Genomic DNA, 18,109 nt, shown 5'->3' with positions numbered 1-18,109 from the left:
CCATTATATGGTGACTGACAATAAATTTACTCAATTAAAGTGTTGGCCCTAATTATGAATTGCAAAAAAATAAAATAAAATAAAATAAAATACTCTAGCTATGTTTGGTATAAATTTTTTGAGTTAAAATAGTCACAAAAAATCAAAATATACTAAAAAGTTAATAAGATAAAATGTTATATCAAAACCATAATTATTTTATTTTTTCTCTCATAAAAGTCAAAAAAGTCAAAAAATCTATCTCAAACGAGATTTTCTAGCCCCATGTTAAAATAGTTAAAAAGCCAACTCACATCCCAAAAGAAGACTCTATTTGGTTTTGAAGTTTTTAAAAATAATTTTTTGAATTTTGAATTTATATTTTTTATTAAACAATTTGATTTTTTAATCAAGTTCTTCTTTTTTTTTTTTTTTTTTGTTTACATTTTCGATCACACAATTTATAAAATATATATTTTTAAAATTTCATTTAATACAAAAATATTAAGAGCATCCCTAATAAAACACCTAAATTTCATACTTACCTATTTTAAAGAATTAGTGGCTCCCTATATCCTTCCATTAGAGTCCTTAAACACTTCCTTAACATAAGAATTGCTACAGTGACTCCCTATTATTATATATATATATGTGCTTTATTTTGTTTACGGACTGCAATACACATTTATGATTTTTTTTAAAAATTTATAACTAAAAATTATATTTTAATAAAATAGAGAAAAAATTGAGAGTTTATTAATAGAATAGAAAAGTAATAAGGAGTTTGTTAGGAGAAATAAATGAAAAAAGTAATTCTTAAAATATGGAATGAATTTTTTAATAATATTTAAGGGTAAAATTTAGGTAATCTGATAAGAATGCTTTAAAAGTCAATCTATTTTTATATTTTTTTGTATTTAGTGAATTTAAAAAAATCAAAATATTTTAATTTTATTAACAAATAAAATTGGAGAAAACATAAAAATAAAAAAAATAATTACAAACTCATAAAAGTAAAATGAATTTATTCACTATGAGTTGTTTTCAAAAGTTGGTTAAAAGTTAAATTTTTTTCCTTTCTAAAATACGTATAAAAAAATAAAAAAATAATATAACTCAAAATTAAAAATTAAAAGAAGACTTTTAACAATCTTTTTAATTTGTCATTATTTTTTTGATAATTGGGTATTTTTTTCAATAAAATTCAGATCTCAACGGTGGTGATTTGATTTGGTACCAATCGGGGATAATGTGATTTGTGGGCCCAGGACCCACACCAACGCGCGGCTCGCTTCTTTCTTCCCCCCAAATTTATCTTGAAACTTCAAAGGCGCTGTGCTGATTCATATCCCGCTCGAATAATTGCAAGTTCTCTCTCTTTCCCTCTTTGTGAAAAAAGAAAAAAAAGAAAAAAATAACTTTCTTTGCTTGCTTGTTTGGCTTGTTGTGAGTGAATTTATAGAAAGTGAAACCTATCAACACCACCACACATTGCAGATTCCTTCCCAACAAACACCTCCAAAGATTTCCCCAAATCTCTTAAATTTTCTCTACAAAGGTCAGTGACTCACTAATCTCAATTTGCCCTTAGATTTTCATGTTCCAGATTCTCAATACCCATTACCTTTTTTGTGTTTTTATATTGCTTTCAACTCTTCTAGGGTTTTTATCGTCCCCCGGTTTGTTGGTGCTTTTGCACATCTTTGTGGAAAAAAATTGATTACATACCACTTGGAAAAAAACTGTTTTTTTTCTGTTTGGATCAGAAGATTGGATCAAAGTAGGGTTTGAATTTATACACACATATATTTAATGTTAGACCCAGGATTGGATTGATGTTTTTTGTGTCACGCAAGTGAATTCATGATGGGTGGGGATAATTCTGCTGATGGGTTTCAAAAACCTCGTCCCGTTTTGGGCGATGTAACCAATCGGCTAGGGAAAAGGGCATTATTGCTGCTTTCGGGGGAATCGGGAAATAAATTTGGAGATGGGCATGGTAAACATGTTGATGAAAAAGAGGGTGATTCACTCTTTACACAGAAAGTGTGTCAGGGAGTGGAGAACATAGTCAAAGAGAAATGTGGGATCAGATGCATTGTAAATGACAATGACAAAGGTAAGAAGGCTTGTGTGTCGCCACGTCCTTGCAGTGAGATTAATACACTGCGGGGAAATATTATTATATCTGGCATCTCAAAAATAACCAGTGAAGTTAAGGAGTTGAATTCATTTGGTGCCAGCCTTCATCTTGGTAAAAGCAATGCTGTCGTTGACAATGTTGTAGAAGTTGTTGATGCCTCTAGAGACAACTGTGTTTCTAGCATTTCAATGCCTATGGTCCCTGGATCATGTGTTGGTGTTGAACAAAATTGTATCAACAATGACATTATACAAGATGATTTACGAGGTGAGGAATTAGTCTCTCATGCTTGCAGAAAGGATTGCAAACATATTATTGGTGCTGATAATTTCACTTTAGGCAAAAATGGGTCTGTTGAGTGCTCAATATTGCCCGAGTCTCAGGGTTCTGGATCTTTCAAACTAGAGAATTGCATAGGGTTGAAGGGTGATGGAATCGCTAACTCAAGTGCAAATGTTGACTCTATCAAAGCTTGCTCTTGTTCTTTTTGCTTGAAAGGTAGTCTGTTAGTTCCTGGCTACAGTTGTCATTTGTTAATTTGGCTTTGATTTTATGGGCATTGCATTCAATCATCAATGGTGATTATCAATTTTCTTTTCCCTATATGGTTGATCTGATAAGGATATGGTTGTTTTGTTTGGTGATATTCAGCTGCTTATATTTTGTCAGACCTCCACTACCAGGATATGAAGGGTCGAATAGCTGGTATGTTATTGCAAAAAAGTTGCAGTTAATAATTTGACATTGGTATATATTAGTTCTACATATAATCTTGCGTCTTTTACTTACCAAAAAATAATTATTTCATGCTTACCTAGCACTAAAGAAGAGTCAGAAAGAAGCAAGCATTATGGTTCAAAGAAGTTGCAGGGACAAGGGAGTTGATAAACATAGTCAAGGAAATTGCCCTAAATACTCAAAGTTAGAATCTAATCTCATGGGTCAGTGGAAGTCACTGTTTCTTCATATGGAGGATATATTTGTACGTGAAGGCAGCCAACTTGTGAGTTTAACTATTTTCTTCTTACTTTCTCTGGAGCAAAACGCAGATTGAATGATTTTCTATTCAAGTTAAATACTATAATTCCAAAGTTTTGTTTAGTTTTGGATTTAAAATCTACTTATTTATATGTTCAATACATTTGATCTTTGTGCTGATTTCTTTTGTTCCTTTTTTTTTTTTTTTTTTTCTTTTTCCCTTCTTAAATTAGCAAATTATAGGGCACAACCCAAACACAAAGGAACAAAAAGAAAGAAAAAAACCTAGCTTAGAAATATAAGCAAAACAATAATACTGTTTCTGCTTGAAACTATGGCTTCAACTCATCCCTCTTGCCTAGTTTTGCTGCTGCTCTTTCATTTTTTTATTTTTTATCACCTTTAAAAAAGTGATTTTCTCAGATTTTGACAAAGGGAGCCCAACATGTTTATCCACTCCTTGAAACTTCTCCTTAACCCAATCAGTCCAGCATCTCTTCCTCCTTACACTCGGCATGACAGTGGGTTTAACTCAAGCCATCACCACCACATTTGCAGGATCCTGGTTCTGTTGGAATGTATCCCACATCATTTGGAGTTGCCCCCATCTATGCTAATTAAGGTTTCAGTTTCCTTCTCCTTAAAACTTGGGTTTCAAGTTGGGTTTCAAGGAGAAATGTGGATTGAGCTTTTTAATTTGGTATCAGAGCTTGGTTGGACCTGTGACTGGTGTGCCATTTACTCGGCGAGTGTATGTTGTGGTTCAGGAGGGTGTGTTGGAATGTGTCCTACATCGCTTGGAGTTGCCTTCATTTGTGTTAGTTATAAAGTTTCAGTTTCTTTCTTAAAACCTGAGTTTTAAGGAGAAATGTGGGCTGAGCTTTTCAATTGCTTCCTTATGTAATCTAACCCAGTTGACCCCACAAATTCCTCACCATCTCCCCCCCCCCCCCCCCCCACTCCTTCATTGAGTGCCTTAGCCTTCCCCTTGATCTCTCTTTGTTCCTTAACACCCCCCAACAACCAAAAAAAGGTGGTGCATAGAATTTGATGACAATTACTATTCTCTTGAATGTTTAGGGGCATGTGGGATATGTAATCTGGAATTTGGGACTTAGAAGCTATAATGGCACATCACACATTACAAAGTTTGTTACAAACTACAACTATAATGGTGACAGCATTTTGTGCATCTATGACACCATTTTGTTGTGCATAAAAACTTCTATGACATTGTTTACTATTAGGTTTAGAATGTGTTTCACATTTAAAAATAATTTGGGTTTCCTTTTTAAGCAGTTTGGTTGTAATACCAAAATTGTTTAGGAAAGGTATATTGTTCCTTTTTCTTCCCTGGATTTCTAATGCCTACGAATGCAAATGATGGATGGAATAGTAAAGTAATAACCATAGAACATCTGGAAGAAGGGCTGAAACCAAAACTCAAGCACTTACTTGGAACTTGCTGTGGCTTTTACTAGCCTTTGAATTTGCTTTTCGCAGTTCGCACTTCATAAAAGTAAATAATGCATTGTAAAAATGCCTTCCATGATTATGAGCTTTAAATGTGTTTTAATTTGAGAGAGAGAGAGAGAGAGAGAGAGAGAGAGAGAGAGAGAGAGAACTCACTACAGGATGTAAATCCAAAATTTGAAAGAGAGAACTCACTATAGGATGTAAATCCAAAATTTGAAATTTTTTTAAAGGTGTTACGTTGTGTCCGGGTGAGCTGATGTGGCATTGCCAGTGTAGTTGCACCTGCAAATGTGAGTGAACATAGCTTTACAGTTTACATATATATGATTGGAAACCTGAATTGTGTATTCTTAATGCTTTTGTTCGGTGTAGCGAAATTTGTACTTCTTGAAATCGATTAATGATTTAATGCAATAAAATGTATTATATTTTTTCATATTTGTTTTTCAATTTTGAAGGTGCCGGATTGATAGTGAATGCATCTTTTAGCCATTGTTCTATCATGCCAGTGTTTATGCATTAATGTTTTATTTTCACAATACACTTATATTTTTCAGTATCTTACTTGTTTCTCGGCCTATATTCAAGTATGCCTTGTATTTTACAATGTGCAATATGGTATGAGAAGCTTATTAAACAATTTGGTGCAAGGTCTTACAATATGTATCACACTTCATAAAATAATTTATGCTTTCATCTCCTAGATGGTTAATTAAAACAAAGGGATCCTAGGAAACATAGATACTTCCAATAGATAGTATTCTCTATGTCCGATACTAGGGTGGCAAAATGGTTGGGTTTGGGTGGGTCAAAATGGATTGTCCAGTAAAACAACTTTAATAAACAGGTTTAAACGGTTGTTGGGTACAAGTTAGACAAATCTAATAGACCAACCCATTTATCAAACTCTTTTTCTAATGGTGGTGGTGGGCTGACAGAGACGGAGGTGGTGGTGGGAACGGTGATGGTGATGGTCATGGTGGTGATGGTGGCATGGACAAAGGGAGTGGAGGGTTGGCAGGGACCATTCCCCCCAAAGATCATGAGAGTTACTCTGTATAATTGTTGATAAACTACTGCAGTTGTTGATACATAACAGTGGCCCGTAGCTGATTATTAGTTGGCTTTTGGCACTTGCTTATACCATGATTCTCAAGCCACTGTTCATATGCTTCAAAATTGTGTGTTACAATTGATTTTAAGTAATTATTTTATTGATTAACTCTTGTAGAAAAAGAAAGGAAAAAAAGAGAGTAAAGAATAATTTACTGTAATCGCAAATGAAAAAATAAAATTATTACAAGGGATATGAGGATAAAAAAATATAAAATGGAAGATTAAATGAAGTTTTTGAACATTACTTCCAAAAAATTGATCAAATGCAGTAGTAGACAAGGAGTGAGCACAAATGAATTTGACGTAAATTTCTCAATGAAAAGTCAATTATGTGTCTAGTAAAAATTAATTGGACACATAATTTTACACCAATTTGAGGACGTCGTGGTGGTGGGATAGTGGTGGTGGTGGTGGTGGTGAGGTGGAGGTAGTGGCATCTGTATAAATAGGTAATCCATGTCCAACCCGTTTAAACTCAATTTTAATTGGGTTCACAACTTGCAACCTACTTAAACTCAATTATGAATTTGGATGGGTTTAAATAGGTGTCAAATAACTGTACTTGGGTGGATTTATGTGTTCGGATTGAGTTTGCCGCCTCTACTTGATACGCATTGAATCCATGGACTGAATTTAAAAAAACAAAATACACAGATTGTGAAGAAGGGAATTTTAGTGAATCAGTAAAACCATAAACAAATGTGTCTTGGGAAAATAAAACTAATTACATATTTATAAACGGATTTCAGCCATCTAAATTGCTCTTATTGGTCAAGTTTATCATGTCTGGATCTAATTTTCTAATGAGAAGTGAGGAAACAGACTAGCAGTATGTCAAGAATGGTATCTTGAGATAGATAACTTGTCAGATTTGAGATCTACCATGTTAAGTAAGTCTATTTATTGCGGTTGGTTGCATTCAAGAGGTGATATGTCGAACGTCCTGTGGTTTTCATAGCAGTATATTGATTACATCACCACGTCATCTTTTTGCAGAAGACAAAATAGAGAATAGAATGCAAAGCAAATTGGCAGCTTTTCCTAGCATGGTCATTTCTACGAAAATCCTTAAAACTTAGTTTAATAATTGATTTCTCTGTCGTTTGATTGGGGTGTTTTTGATGGTTGTATTGGTTCTGTTTTCTGTTTTGATTTTTGAGAGCCAGTGTTAGCTCAAGTTTTGGTTGGTTGTGTTTTAGCTGGCTGTTAGTTGTGGTCTGGTAGGGTGTTCTATCCCCTGTTGTTTTCTTTGTACCTTCATGTTTTCATCCTCTATGAAATATATGATTTTACTTGCCAAAAAAATGGACAATAGAATGCATTCATGTTTACGCATGTGCACAAGGTTGCTTTCTATAGAAGTGAAGCAATACCAACCCTTTATGATGAAGCATTGCAAGCCAAAGCGATGAAATGTCAAGAAAATGTTTATACATGATTATAAGTTTGTGAGATCTCATAATTCTGAAGCAATGAAATCCTGATTTTAAATCCGACATCTATACCCAATATTCAATCTCAACTGGAAAAATATGACAATCATGGAAATAACATTATCAGTACTGCATTGCATTTCTCCAGTTTCAAAATTAACATATTTATATTTTGCACATACTTTTCAATTAGTTTGAAAATTTCAATTTATAATACAAGGTGTTAACAGAATATAGTATACAATGCAACACATGTTTTGAGATATAAAGTCTGCTCAAACATGATACATGATTGGATGACAATCGATGTTTACAGACCAGTCATGTGACTATGTGAGATGCATGTGGCGTTTTTTTAAGCTGTTGTTCCTAACTTTACTTCCTTAATGGTCAAACAAGATTGTTATATTGCCCTTTTTTTATTTTTATTATTATGTTCAATTTTTTATTTATTTATTAATAGTTAGTTCCAATTTTGTGTGGCAGGAAACCAGTTTGCTCGCACTAAAAGATTTGAGAGAGAATTGCAAGACAGAGTTGGAGATGGTTAATGGGATGCCTTTGGAGAAACAATAATTGCTTCTGATGCTTGTGCTTGTAAGATTGTTTAGGTAGAGTCTAATTTCAGTCCTAGTTTGCATGTGCACATGCTATGCCATATTAATGTTAGGAAATTTCTAGAAGCTTATACCATTCTCATAGAAGATGTTAGACATCTGCAGCATTTATAATATTTTGGTGTTGCCATTGTTGCTGATGCCTAAACAATGTTTGTTCGCTTTGGAAATTAAGATTGTCATCGAGTGCTTTATATGTTATTATGCTCCCATCCTTTGTGCCTCATCCAGTATTTCGTTTAGGTTCATTCCAAGTTAATTGGTTATCATCCCATTGCCTTTTCCTTCAGTTTGATTCCAAAACTCCGTTAATGTTTCCCTTTTCGTTTTTGGTAAAAAGTGTTAGCATGTTTTAGATGGAGATGAGACGGAATTGGTTGAACCAATCTAAATGGTTTGGCACATTTGATTAGTGTCATTATTAACTTTTAATATATTGTTTGTTTAGTATTGATTGTAATCAAAGTGGCTTTCTTACCAGTTAGTTTACCTTCTATAGTGATTGGATGATTATTGCCATTGCTTCCCATGTTTACCTGTATGTACACACTTGAATGCAATGTTAGCAAATTTGCTTCCTAAAGTACTTTTAGTTGTTTCTAATGCTGATTTGCTTAATGTTGTGTTTGGTTTATGAATTTAGGTAGGAATTTAAAAAGTGAAAAGAAAAAAGTGAAAAGTGTGAAATATAATTATATTTTATTCATATTTTACTTAATTTTTTCATTTCCCTTTTTAAATTTCTGTGTTAGAATATAATATGTAAAGTGTTTAATAATTATGTTTTCTTCTTTCGGTGTGTGTTAATTAGTATCCTATGTGTATCACCTTTCCTCTCTATAAATGAGAGTGTTGTAAATCATATCAATAATAATATTCATCAATACAATTTATTCTCTCCTTCTCTCTCTATCAATTTATCTTACATGGTATCAGAGCTAGGTTAACAACCTAGTCATTCTGCTTCACCGGCGGGCGGCAGTCTCGCCTTGGCCGCCCGCCGGACCTCTACACATACCTTCACTCCGCTGCCACAAATTCCATAACTGAACTGAACTCTTGTCTCTCTGAGGGAATAATCAACACCTTCACACCAGTGAGGCCGTGGATATGGATCGCAGGTCCGTCTATGTTGTAGCTTTATCTGCATTGTCGTCGCCGGCGTTGGAGGTCAATCTCCGGCCACACCAACTTTAAAAGCTCCCTTTCTCTCTTCGACTGGATTTCAGATCTTTTTGGTGAGTAGATGTAGCTGTTGTGGCCAGCCACATCACAGCCCATTGCTGGCACTCTAGGCGCCATCGTCGTCACCGAAGACCCACGCCACCTTGCACACCATCGGCGGTTACAACTGTGGCTACCATTGATGCCGCAACAGCTTCGGCAGCCACAGCTCCACTTTTCACTCATCTCCGCCACTTCCATTGTCTCGCCAAAGCCACCGATCCTCACCACCACCATCATGGAAGCAGCAGCAACTCATCTTCACTCATAGTCTCCGCTCCGCTGTACACGGCTGAAACTAACGCAGATCGAAACACAGCTTCACGTCCGTTTCTAAACAACAAACAAACGAACAATTGAATATTGAGAGAGCTTTAAACCTCTCTACTTATCTTTCTCATCAAGCAATTGTTTCTCAAAATCACGACCATTAGATCTCAAAATCTTCACTTGAGCTTCAACAACAAATCTTCACTTGCTTTGGATGTTATTTTTGGCTCATAACTTATGCCAGATCTGTTGGGAATCATTGCTGGGCATCTGTATTACTTCCTGAATGTGTTGCATCCACTTGCTAGTGGAAAAAAACATGCTGAAGACTCCAAAGTGGGTACATAAACTTGTCGCAAAGTAGGGGATTGGAGCTCCAGCAAATATTCAGGCACTAAACAAAAAAAAAAAAATCTGTGTGTGTGCTTTCAACCAAAAAAAAAAAAAAAAAAAAAAAAAAAAACAACACAAAAATCAAAAGCACTCTCTCTCCACTCAAGGACACCCACCACTTTGTCAACTTTCCCACCTATCTTCCTTTACCTTTTGCACTCTACTCACCGACTCCCTCACCCTCAACATAGAATACCTTTCTTTATTTTATCTTATCTTTTTTGTATCCTGTGTATTCTGTGTGTGTGTCCAGTGTGTGTCTCTCCCCTATGCAACCATACCTTTTTATTTTATCCTATTTTATTTTCTTTTATCACAAGCACAACAGTATCCAATACTCACAGTGCCAGCCTACCATCACAGACTATTATTCACAAAATCCACAAATTCAAATTTCCATTGCCTTTCCAGATTCTTGTTTCCACTACCTTCCTTTTATTTTCTTTTATTTTTTCTATCTTTCTTTTTCCCTCAATATTTCATTATTATACAACTCAGTTGGTGAGTATCAACCCTTTTTCTATTATCTTATTATTTTTTTATATTCCACCAAAAAAAAAAAAAAAAAAAAAAAAAAGTTTTTTTTTTTTTTTTTTACATCTCTACTCTGTGTTGAGCCATTCTACTCCACTTTATTCTTCCCTTTATTTCAACCTCAAATAGGTTTCTATCTTCACACCTATTTGAGTTTGAGGGGGGGTTATACATATATCATAATGAGCATGGTTATATACCATGGGAACCACCCAAGCCACCCCATGGCGCACTCCCTAAGTCGCCCCCTTGGTGCACCACCACAATTTTATACATCGGTCCGGCATGACCCCATAAACTGTCCCGACATTGATTCCGGTCAGCTTCTACAACGGTCCGGCATGACCCCGTAAACTGTCCCGACATTGATTCCGGTCAACTTCTACATCGGTCCGGCATGACCCCATAAACTGTCCTGACATTGATTCTGGTCAGCTTCTACATCGGTCTGGCATGACCCCGTAAACTGTCCTGACATTGATTCCGGTCAACTTCTACAATGGTCCGACATGACCCCGTAAACTGTCCCGACATTAATTCCGGTCAGCTTCTACATGGTCCGACATGACCCCGTAAACTGTCCCGACATTGATTTCGGTTAGCTCCTACAACAGTCTGACACAACCATACAGTGTCTTCACCAACGGTTCGACACGACCATCCAGTGTCTTCTATCCTAATTTTTCTGTTTTGTTACTCTCTCCAAACTCAAGTTGGTTGGTTCCTATCCTCCTTGAGTTTGAGGGGGGCTGTTAGAATATAATATGTAAAGTGTTTAATAATTATGTTTTCTTCTTTCGGTGTGTGTTAATTAGTATCCTATGTGTATCACCTTTCCTCTGTATAAATGAGAGTGTTGTAAATCATATCAATAATAATATTCATCAATACAATTTATTCTCTCCTTCTCTCTCTATCAATTTATCTTACATTCTGTTTAAATTCATAAACTAAATACAGTCTAATTGTTTTGAAAATAGATGCATGGTGTGGCCCTGGATACACCCACGTTTTCTTCAATGGTGTTCATGTGTTTAATTAGGCAGTACTATCATGTGGGGCCTTCTCTTAAATATAGGGGCCCAAGGAATTGTGAGACTTGGGAGGGTTTGGGGCATTTCCACATAATGTGTGTTTTTGGAATTAGGTGTACAATGGTCAAGTCAAGATGTGACGATGGGCCTGGTAGAAATGGTGTTCAATTCAAATTATTATTTGATGATGAGGCTCAGTGTCACACCACTCACATTTATCATTATGATGACAGCAAACATGCCTTTATTTAGTGTGATCCTATTCACATTTAAATAATAATTCCATAGGTTTAATAAAAATTTAAAATTTTATTTTTTATTATATTTTAATGTAAATTTATTAATAAAGACAATATTAGATTAATTCTAAAATAAGATATTATTTTTTTCTCATGATATATCTAAATTAATTATATATATTTTTCATATTCAATACTTTTCATCTTTTTTTGTCAAATTTTAATTATTTTCTCTTTATCTTTTTTCTCACTCCAAAACTTCAATTTATTTTACCAAAACTCACAATTATCATCAATATCATTATTTTTTTTATTATGTAGTTACTTACAAATATAATAGAACAGGAACAGAATAATGTGCCACTGTAAAAATAAATAAATAAATAAATAAAATTTATGAGAATTGTCAAGAACATAATTTTTTTATTCAATTAATCAAATTAAAAAAAAAGTATCTTTTTCAATTAATCAAATCGAAAAATAAGTCATGTTTTGTTCAATTAATCAAACATAAACTATTATTATCTTGAAAAGCTTTAGTTCTTGAAAATTGTTAGATTGTTCATTCAGAGATGCCATAGAGATTCAACAACAAAAGTGTTTTTTTGATTTTTATGAAATTATCATGGGGTTTTTCAATAAAGTGTTTCATGGGGTTATCACTAATATAATAGGAACACATAAGTAAATATGATGTCATATAAAATAACTCACACCAATCGTTCTTTGTATGTGAATAAAATGGATAGTTGTAATGACAAATTTGTTTTAAGGACTTTTGAATGTTTTTTCAAAGTGTTGTAATTTGAAATTTTTGATTTGTTACTATTTAGGTATACTTTGAAGGATGATTTGTGAAAAAATATAAAACGTATTGAGAGTAATTTATAATTTTAAATAATTTAATAAAAAATACCGAGAAATTAAGCATACTTAATGATTTTTTTAGTGTAAATAGAATCTCCCCTTCCATGATGTTGCATAATGCATTTACATTTTTGTTTCTTTGTTCATATTGGTCCAAGACATCTTTGGGCAATAATTTATTCGTTTTTACTTGTTGGGCCTATAAGCCCAATGTAAGATCGGTGAGCCCAACCTATAGAAGGGGTGTCACGCTCCAACCTTTCCTCTCCTTTTTTATTTTATTTTTTATTTTTAAATAGGAAGTGTCGTCACCGTATCCGTAGGCCCTAGTTCTTGGTTATTAGGTGTCGGTCAAATTTAATCCAATCTATAAAAAAGAACCCATCACTTAGGCACCAATAGAGTTCAGTCACACGCCACAGAAGAACTTAAAGTCGATCGAAACACATTGAGAGGTTTTGAAAAGAGCCAACTGGATAATCCAGTAGATTCGCACCACCCAGGATGTGAACCTAGGTCATCCCTGTGGAGAGAACTGCATTCTCTACTAAACCACCTCCCTTGGTTGTTTTCCTCCTCCTTTGTGGGAGTAGAAATTATTTGGTCTGTTATGAAGACCTCGCGTCCATGTGATTAGTTAATAATATATTGTAATTTGTTTAGTATTTCTTTATTATTAAGATTATGTATTCATTTAGTTTCTATTATTGGCAATATAATTTTTTTTAAAAATAGAATAATTTATTTGTGGAGGAGAAGGATTTACTTGTTTACCCTGGTTATCTTAGTTTTTTACTAATGTTTTTAGGATACGATGTCATTAAAGCATTAAATTGTAATTTCATCATCTACCCTAGTTTTACAGATAAGTCCAATCATTTTAAATATGTTAATATATGTCCTAGAACATATGTTAATAATACTAAAAAAACTTAACTCTTAAATGTAATAACAATAACAATAATAATAATAATAATTTGTTTTCAATTTCAGAACATCCCAATCTCGTATGGGCCATTACATGACCCTTGCTAGTAGTTCAATTCAGTTCTACATATATTAAAATTCTTACTAAAAAATTATTAAAAGCATATATTTCTAAATATCATTAGATATTTAAATATTATCATTATTTTTTTTTTGACAACTAATTATATTTAAGCTCTTATACTTTTAATAAGATTTTTAATAAGAATGTTAATATCAATATAATTATTCTCGTTAGTATGTAGTTAGAAATAATAATATATACACATCAATGAAATTAATATTTGAGGTTGACTTGAGTTGTAATAACGATATAAAATACGCACATGAAACAATTCTTCCCTTCTTGGGTAAGCTCAAATTAGGTCCATATATGGGGAGAATGTAATTTTTAAAATATTAGAAAATGAAATATAATTAGATCAAATTTTAGAGAATAATTTTTAGTAGAAAAATAAAGAAAATTATATTTAAAAAAAAAGTAAAAGAAAGGAAAAAAAAAACAAAGAAAATAAAGTAAAGTAAAGTAAAAAAAAAAAAGAGTGAATGAGTTTAATATTTTTATTTTGTCTAAATAATTACAATAATAAAAAATTAATATAAATTTTTAAATATCAAGAGATAATATATGTTAAATTTAAATCTCAAAAAGTATAAGCGTAACTTACTTTATATTATATATATATATATATATATATAATAGAATATTTTCCCATCAAGTGGTGCACAATTACTGTCATTATTGGATGCCAAAGTCAACTGATGGAATGGTTTGAATTTTCCAATCAATAATGCGAATTTTCAATCAATAATGTCATTATGTAATATTATATGGAAAATCTAATATACAGAGTTAGAAGAATATATCGTATGTATCTTTAGTTGCAGTATTTTTTTTCAAAATATGATTAGCTTGCTTGTTTTTTCTTTTCAGAAAATACTTTTCAGAAAATTTTACTATCTTATTTTTCGTATTTTTTTATTTTTACTGAATTTTTTTAATATTTTAAGCAATTTTTTTTTATTTTTTAGACACACCTAACATAAATATACTTAAAAAGTAAAAAAATTATAAAAAAATCTTTTAAAAATTTACTAAATACCAAAAATATAAAAAAAATATAAGAATTCAGTACATTTTTTATATTTCTATGTATTTATTAATTTTTTAAAATATTTTTTCATAAATTTTTTACTTTTTAGATACATCTAACTAAGGTCCATCTAAAAAAGTAAAAAAATGTTTAAAATTTAAAAAATATACACTAAAAACAAAAGAATATGAAAACCAAAAAACTCAGTTTTCAAAAAATTTAATTCAGAAAACTCAAACCAAACACACTGATTAATTTTATTTTTTAAGTATAATATTATTTTACTTATAATTTATGAATTATTTAATTATGACTCATGTTGTATTTAGTTATGACATTTCTTTTAATTATGACTCATAAAATCTTAGTTATGTCTTATGTTGTATTTAGTTATAATATTTGTTTTTTAGTTATGATTTAGAAAGTATGAAATTATATCATTTTTTTCTTTAGTTATAAGGTGTGTATGGTACATACTCTTTGAAGGATATGCACCATAGTGTTTTCCAATATTATATTTAAAGAAATATTTGAGATAATCTAAATAAATATAACTTTTGATTTTTTCATAAAAATATGTATAAAAAAGTAGTAAGGTGATGTGACCCAAATAACCGCATATATCTAAATAAATATACTTATATAGGTTGTGTCAAACACCCTTAATATATGCAATCTTATTTTTTTTATAAACACAAGATATGAAACCATATTAATAAATACCTATGAAACATATTAACTTGTGTGTAAAAAATGAATACATTGGGTAATAAATGAGATTATATGCCACATTTTTTGTTTATGTCATATATTATCACTATATTAATTTAATACACTATCCAATTTTTTTTAATAAGTCTTACTATTCATATTTATTATTAATAAAATAATGACACATTAAATAATAAATAAAATATAAAGCATTATTATTTTCACATAAAAAGGAAATTGCAAGGAAAAGTAGGCTATGTTTGGCATGCCCATTTGGACTAAAATAATCATATAAGATAAAATTGGTTATTTTAATCAAATAGAATAAAATATCACATTAAAATCATAATTATTTTATTTTTTCTCTCATAAAAGTTAAAGAAACTAAAAATTTATTCCAAATAAAGCTTTTTAACTCTAGATTAAACAACCTAAAGACTAAAAAGCCAAAAAATAAACCCATATATCCCTATGATAGATTGTGTTGTCTACTACACTACACCCTTGTTCGAGAATGGAACCTAGAGATGAGAGATGAGAGATGATGAGAGATGAGGATTGAAATAGGGGAATTGCATATTAATGGGATAACTAATTTTTTTTTTCAATACAAATATGAAAAGGGTGTAAGTGACACTTATACCTTTATAACTTTTTACTTGTATCCCATCACAAAATTATTTACACCTTACATGTTTTTATAATTTTTTTTTTATTTTATTGTCTCACTATGTTGCAATTCTCCTATTAAAATATGGGTCACGTGATACGGCGAAATATGGGAGTCACGTGATCAAATCAATTATTTAACACTAAAACCTCGTTTGGCAAGTTAACATGTTAGCTAAAAAGTTAAAAAATTATTAAAAAAAATTAAAAAAGCCTACAACTTATACAAAAAAGTCAAAGATTCTATTTTCTCTCTACTTTTTGCACATTTTTTTTCGTAAAAGTTCAAAAAGCTACCCTAAACATATATATATATTTTTTCATATTTTAGTCAAAAAATTAAAAAATTATTAAAATAACATATTTCCAAACGAAGCCTAACATAGGTTTAGTGACAAAATTATGACAATCACACAGCAGCATAGAAAAATATTAAATAAATGGAAAAAACCATAATCTTATACGGCAAAGCCCACTGTGAGTTTGTTACGCCTCTCTAAGTATGTGATATTTTACTCAGAAAAAAAAAAAAAAAACAATAATATGGGATACTTATCCGAAAAAAGAGGGGGAAAAAAAAATCTAGTATTGGATTGTTTGGTACAATTTTTATTTATAATTTATTAAAAAGAAATAATTTTAAAAAAAATTAATTTTTAAAAATTAAGTGAAGAGTGTTTTTAAATTTTATTTTTAAATTATCAACTTTTAATTTTTAATAAACTGCACAAAATAATAACTACGTAAAAGCAATTGTAAAATTATTTGAGAATGAGTAGTAGTAATATTTCAATTGTGGGGTTTACTATTGACATCAAATTATAGAATAGGTTGAGAATTCTCTCAAGTTTGCTGCGAAAATTTTGTTGGTTTGTGGAGTCTATAATGAGTTTTATTTTACTAATTTAAATAATTTATTTTGTGTGGCTATTTATATATATCATTAAATTAATTCGATAATTGTAATATTTTTAATTTATTTTGTTTGTCTAAAAAAAATGATAATTTATTTTTTAAAAACATGTCTTTTATTTTTTGAAGACAAACGCAATAAACTAGGAAAAAAAGAATATGATTATCTAATTGATTTAATTTTTTTACATAATTAATATATATAATTTTTATAAATAAAATCAACAATATTCAAATCATTAAAACATAATTTATAATAAATCTCACAATCCGAGCAATTTTCTCAACCTTAAAAAATGTCAACTCTTAAATAATTGTCCATTTACACTTCTTCAAACTTTTAATCCATGTTTGTTTGGAGGTTGTCTATTTTAATATTTTTTTTTATCTTTTTATCTTAGTTAAGTCATATTACTTTTTATTTGAATCACATATCTCTATCACATTATTTTTTTATCATTCACTTTATTATTCAAATCATTATTTTTATCATTCAAAACATTATTATTATTTTTTTTTAATCTTTTTATCATTCAAATCATAATTTTTTTATTTATTTAAATCATACCACTTCGTATTATTTTGTTATCATTCACTTTTTTTTAGCACCATATAATTCAAGTTGTTTGCTGCTCTTGTTCGGTCCAGCTGGAGAAATTATCACACGGGTTACACGGTCATATGCCTAGTCAATAAAATACTAATATTTTTTTGACCAATCTCCTATTTTAGTATTTATTATATAATAAAAATTCCGGTTGCCATCTTTGTCCGCCAGTACTTCCAGAAGTGTCACGTCTGCGTCACAAACCAATCCCATTGAAAAATTATTGGTTGATTAAGGGGTTGTGTGGAGTGTCTTAAATAAGTATACTTTTTATCTTTTTGAACTAAAAAATTGAGGAAGAAAATATGGATGTTTGGATTAACTTTTGACTTTTTATGAAAAAATATGTAATAAAAAATTGTAAAAATTGATTTGTAGAGAAAAATTAGAATTAGGAGTTGTACATCCATAATTGCTAATTTTTGATGAATAATATTAACTTTTTAAATAATTTTTTGACTTTTTTATAATATGTCAAACTTAGCCTAAGAGTGGTTAGATTTTTTTTATCTAGAAATCATTCCTCCCCTAATTTAAGGGTTGTAAACAGATTTTTAATAACTTGACAATAAAACTAAAAAAACAAGATACAACCCTTACATCATTATGACGCCCACACATTATTTATCTTGCTTGTTTTCATTTTTTAGAAAATATTTTTCAAAAAATTTTACATTTTTATTTTTCGTGTTTTTTTATTTTTACTAATTTTTTTAATATTTTAAGCAATTTTTTTTTACTTTTTAGACACACCTAACTTAAATACAGCTCAAAAGTAAAAAAATTGTAAAAAAATCTTTTAAAAATTCACTAAATACTAAAAATA

General features: G+C 30.7%; 1 protein-coding gene across 1 annotated transcript; it reads left to right on the top strand.

The window, feature by feature from the left end:
- The first annotated feature begins 1,262 nt into the window (after window positions 1–1,262).
- Window positions 1,263–7,952, top strand: LOC114277734 (uncharacterized). Its single transcript, XM_028219677.2, has 4 exons — window positions 1,263–2,620; window positions 2,774–2,827; window positions 2,941–3,125; window positions 7,612–7,952. The coding sequence occupies exons 1-4, from the start codon at window positions 1,843–1,845 to the stop codon at window positions 7,699–7,701; spliced, it is 1,107 nt and encodes a 368-aa protein (XP_028075478.2). The 5' UTR covers window positions 1,263–1,842; the 3' UTR covers window positions 7,702–7,952.
- Window positions 7,953–18,109: the final 10,157 nt, after the last annotated feature.

This window comes from Camellia sinensis, chromosome 1, assembly GCF_055761805.1.
Source record: "Camellia sinensis isolate YWXY chromosome 1, ASM5576180v1, whole genome shotgun sequence".
Classification (NCBI taxonomy): domain Eukaryota; kingdom Viridiplantae; phylum Streptophyta; class Magnoliopsida; order Ericales; family Theaceae; genus Camellia; species Camellia sinensis.
Note: the sequence above shows the minus strand (reverse complement) of the source record. Positions and strands in the feature narration are given on the sequence as shown.

Excerpts from the sequence above, each read along its gene's own strand:
- LOC114277734 (XM_028219677.2), top strand. The coding sequence starts at position 1,843 with ATGATGGGTGGGGATAATTCTGCTGATGGGTTTCAAAAACCTCGTCCC. Across the intron at positions 2,621-2,773 it reads TTGTTCTTTTTGCTTGAAAG|CTGCTTATATTTTGTCAGAC; the intron begins GTAGTCTGTTAG and ends GGTGATATTCAG. Across the intron at positions 2,828-2,940 it reads TATGAAGGGTCGAATAGCTG|CACTAAAGAAGAGTCAGAAA; the intron begins GTATGTTATTGC and ends ATGCTTACCTAG.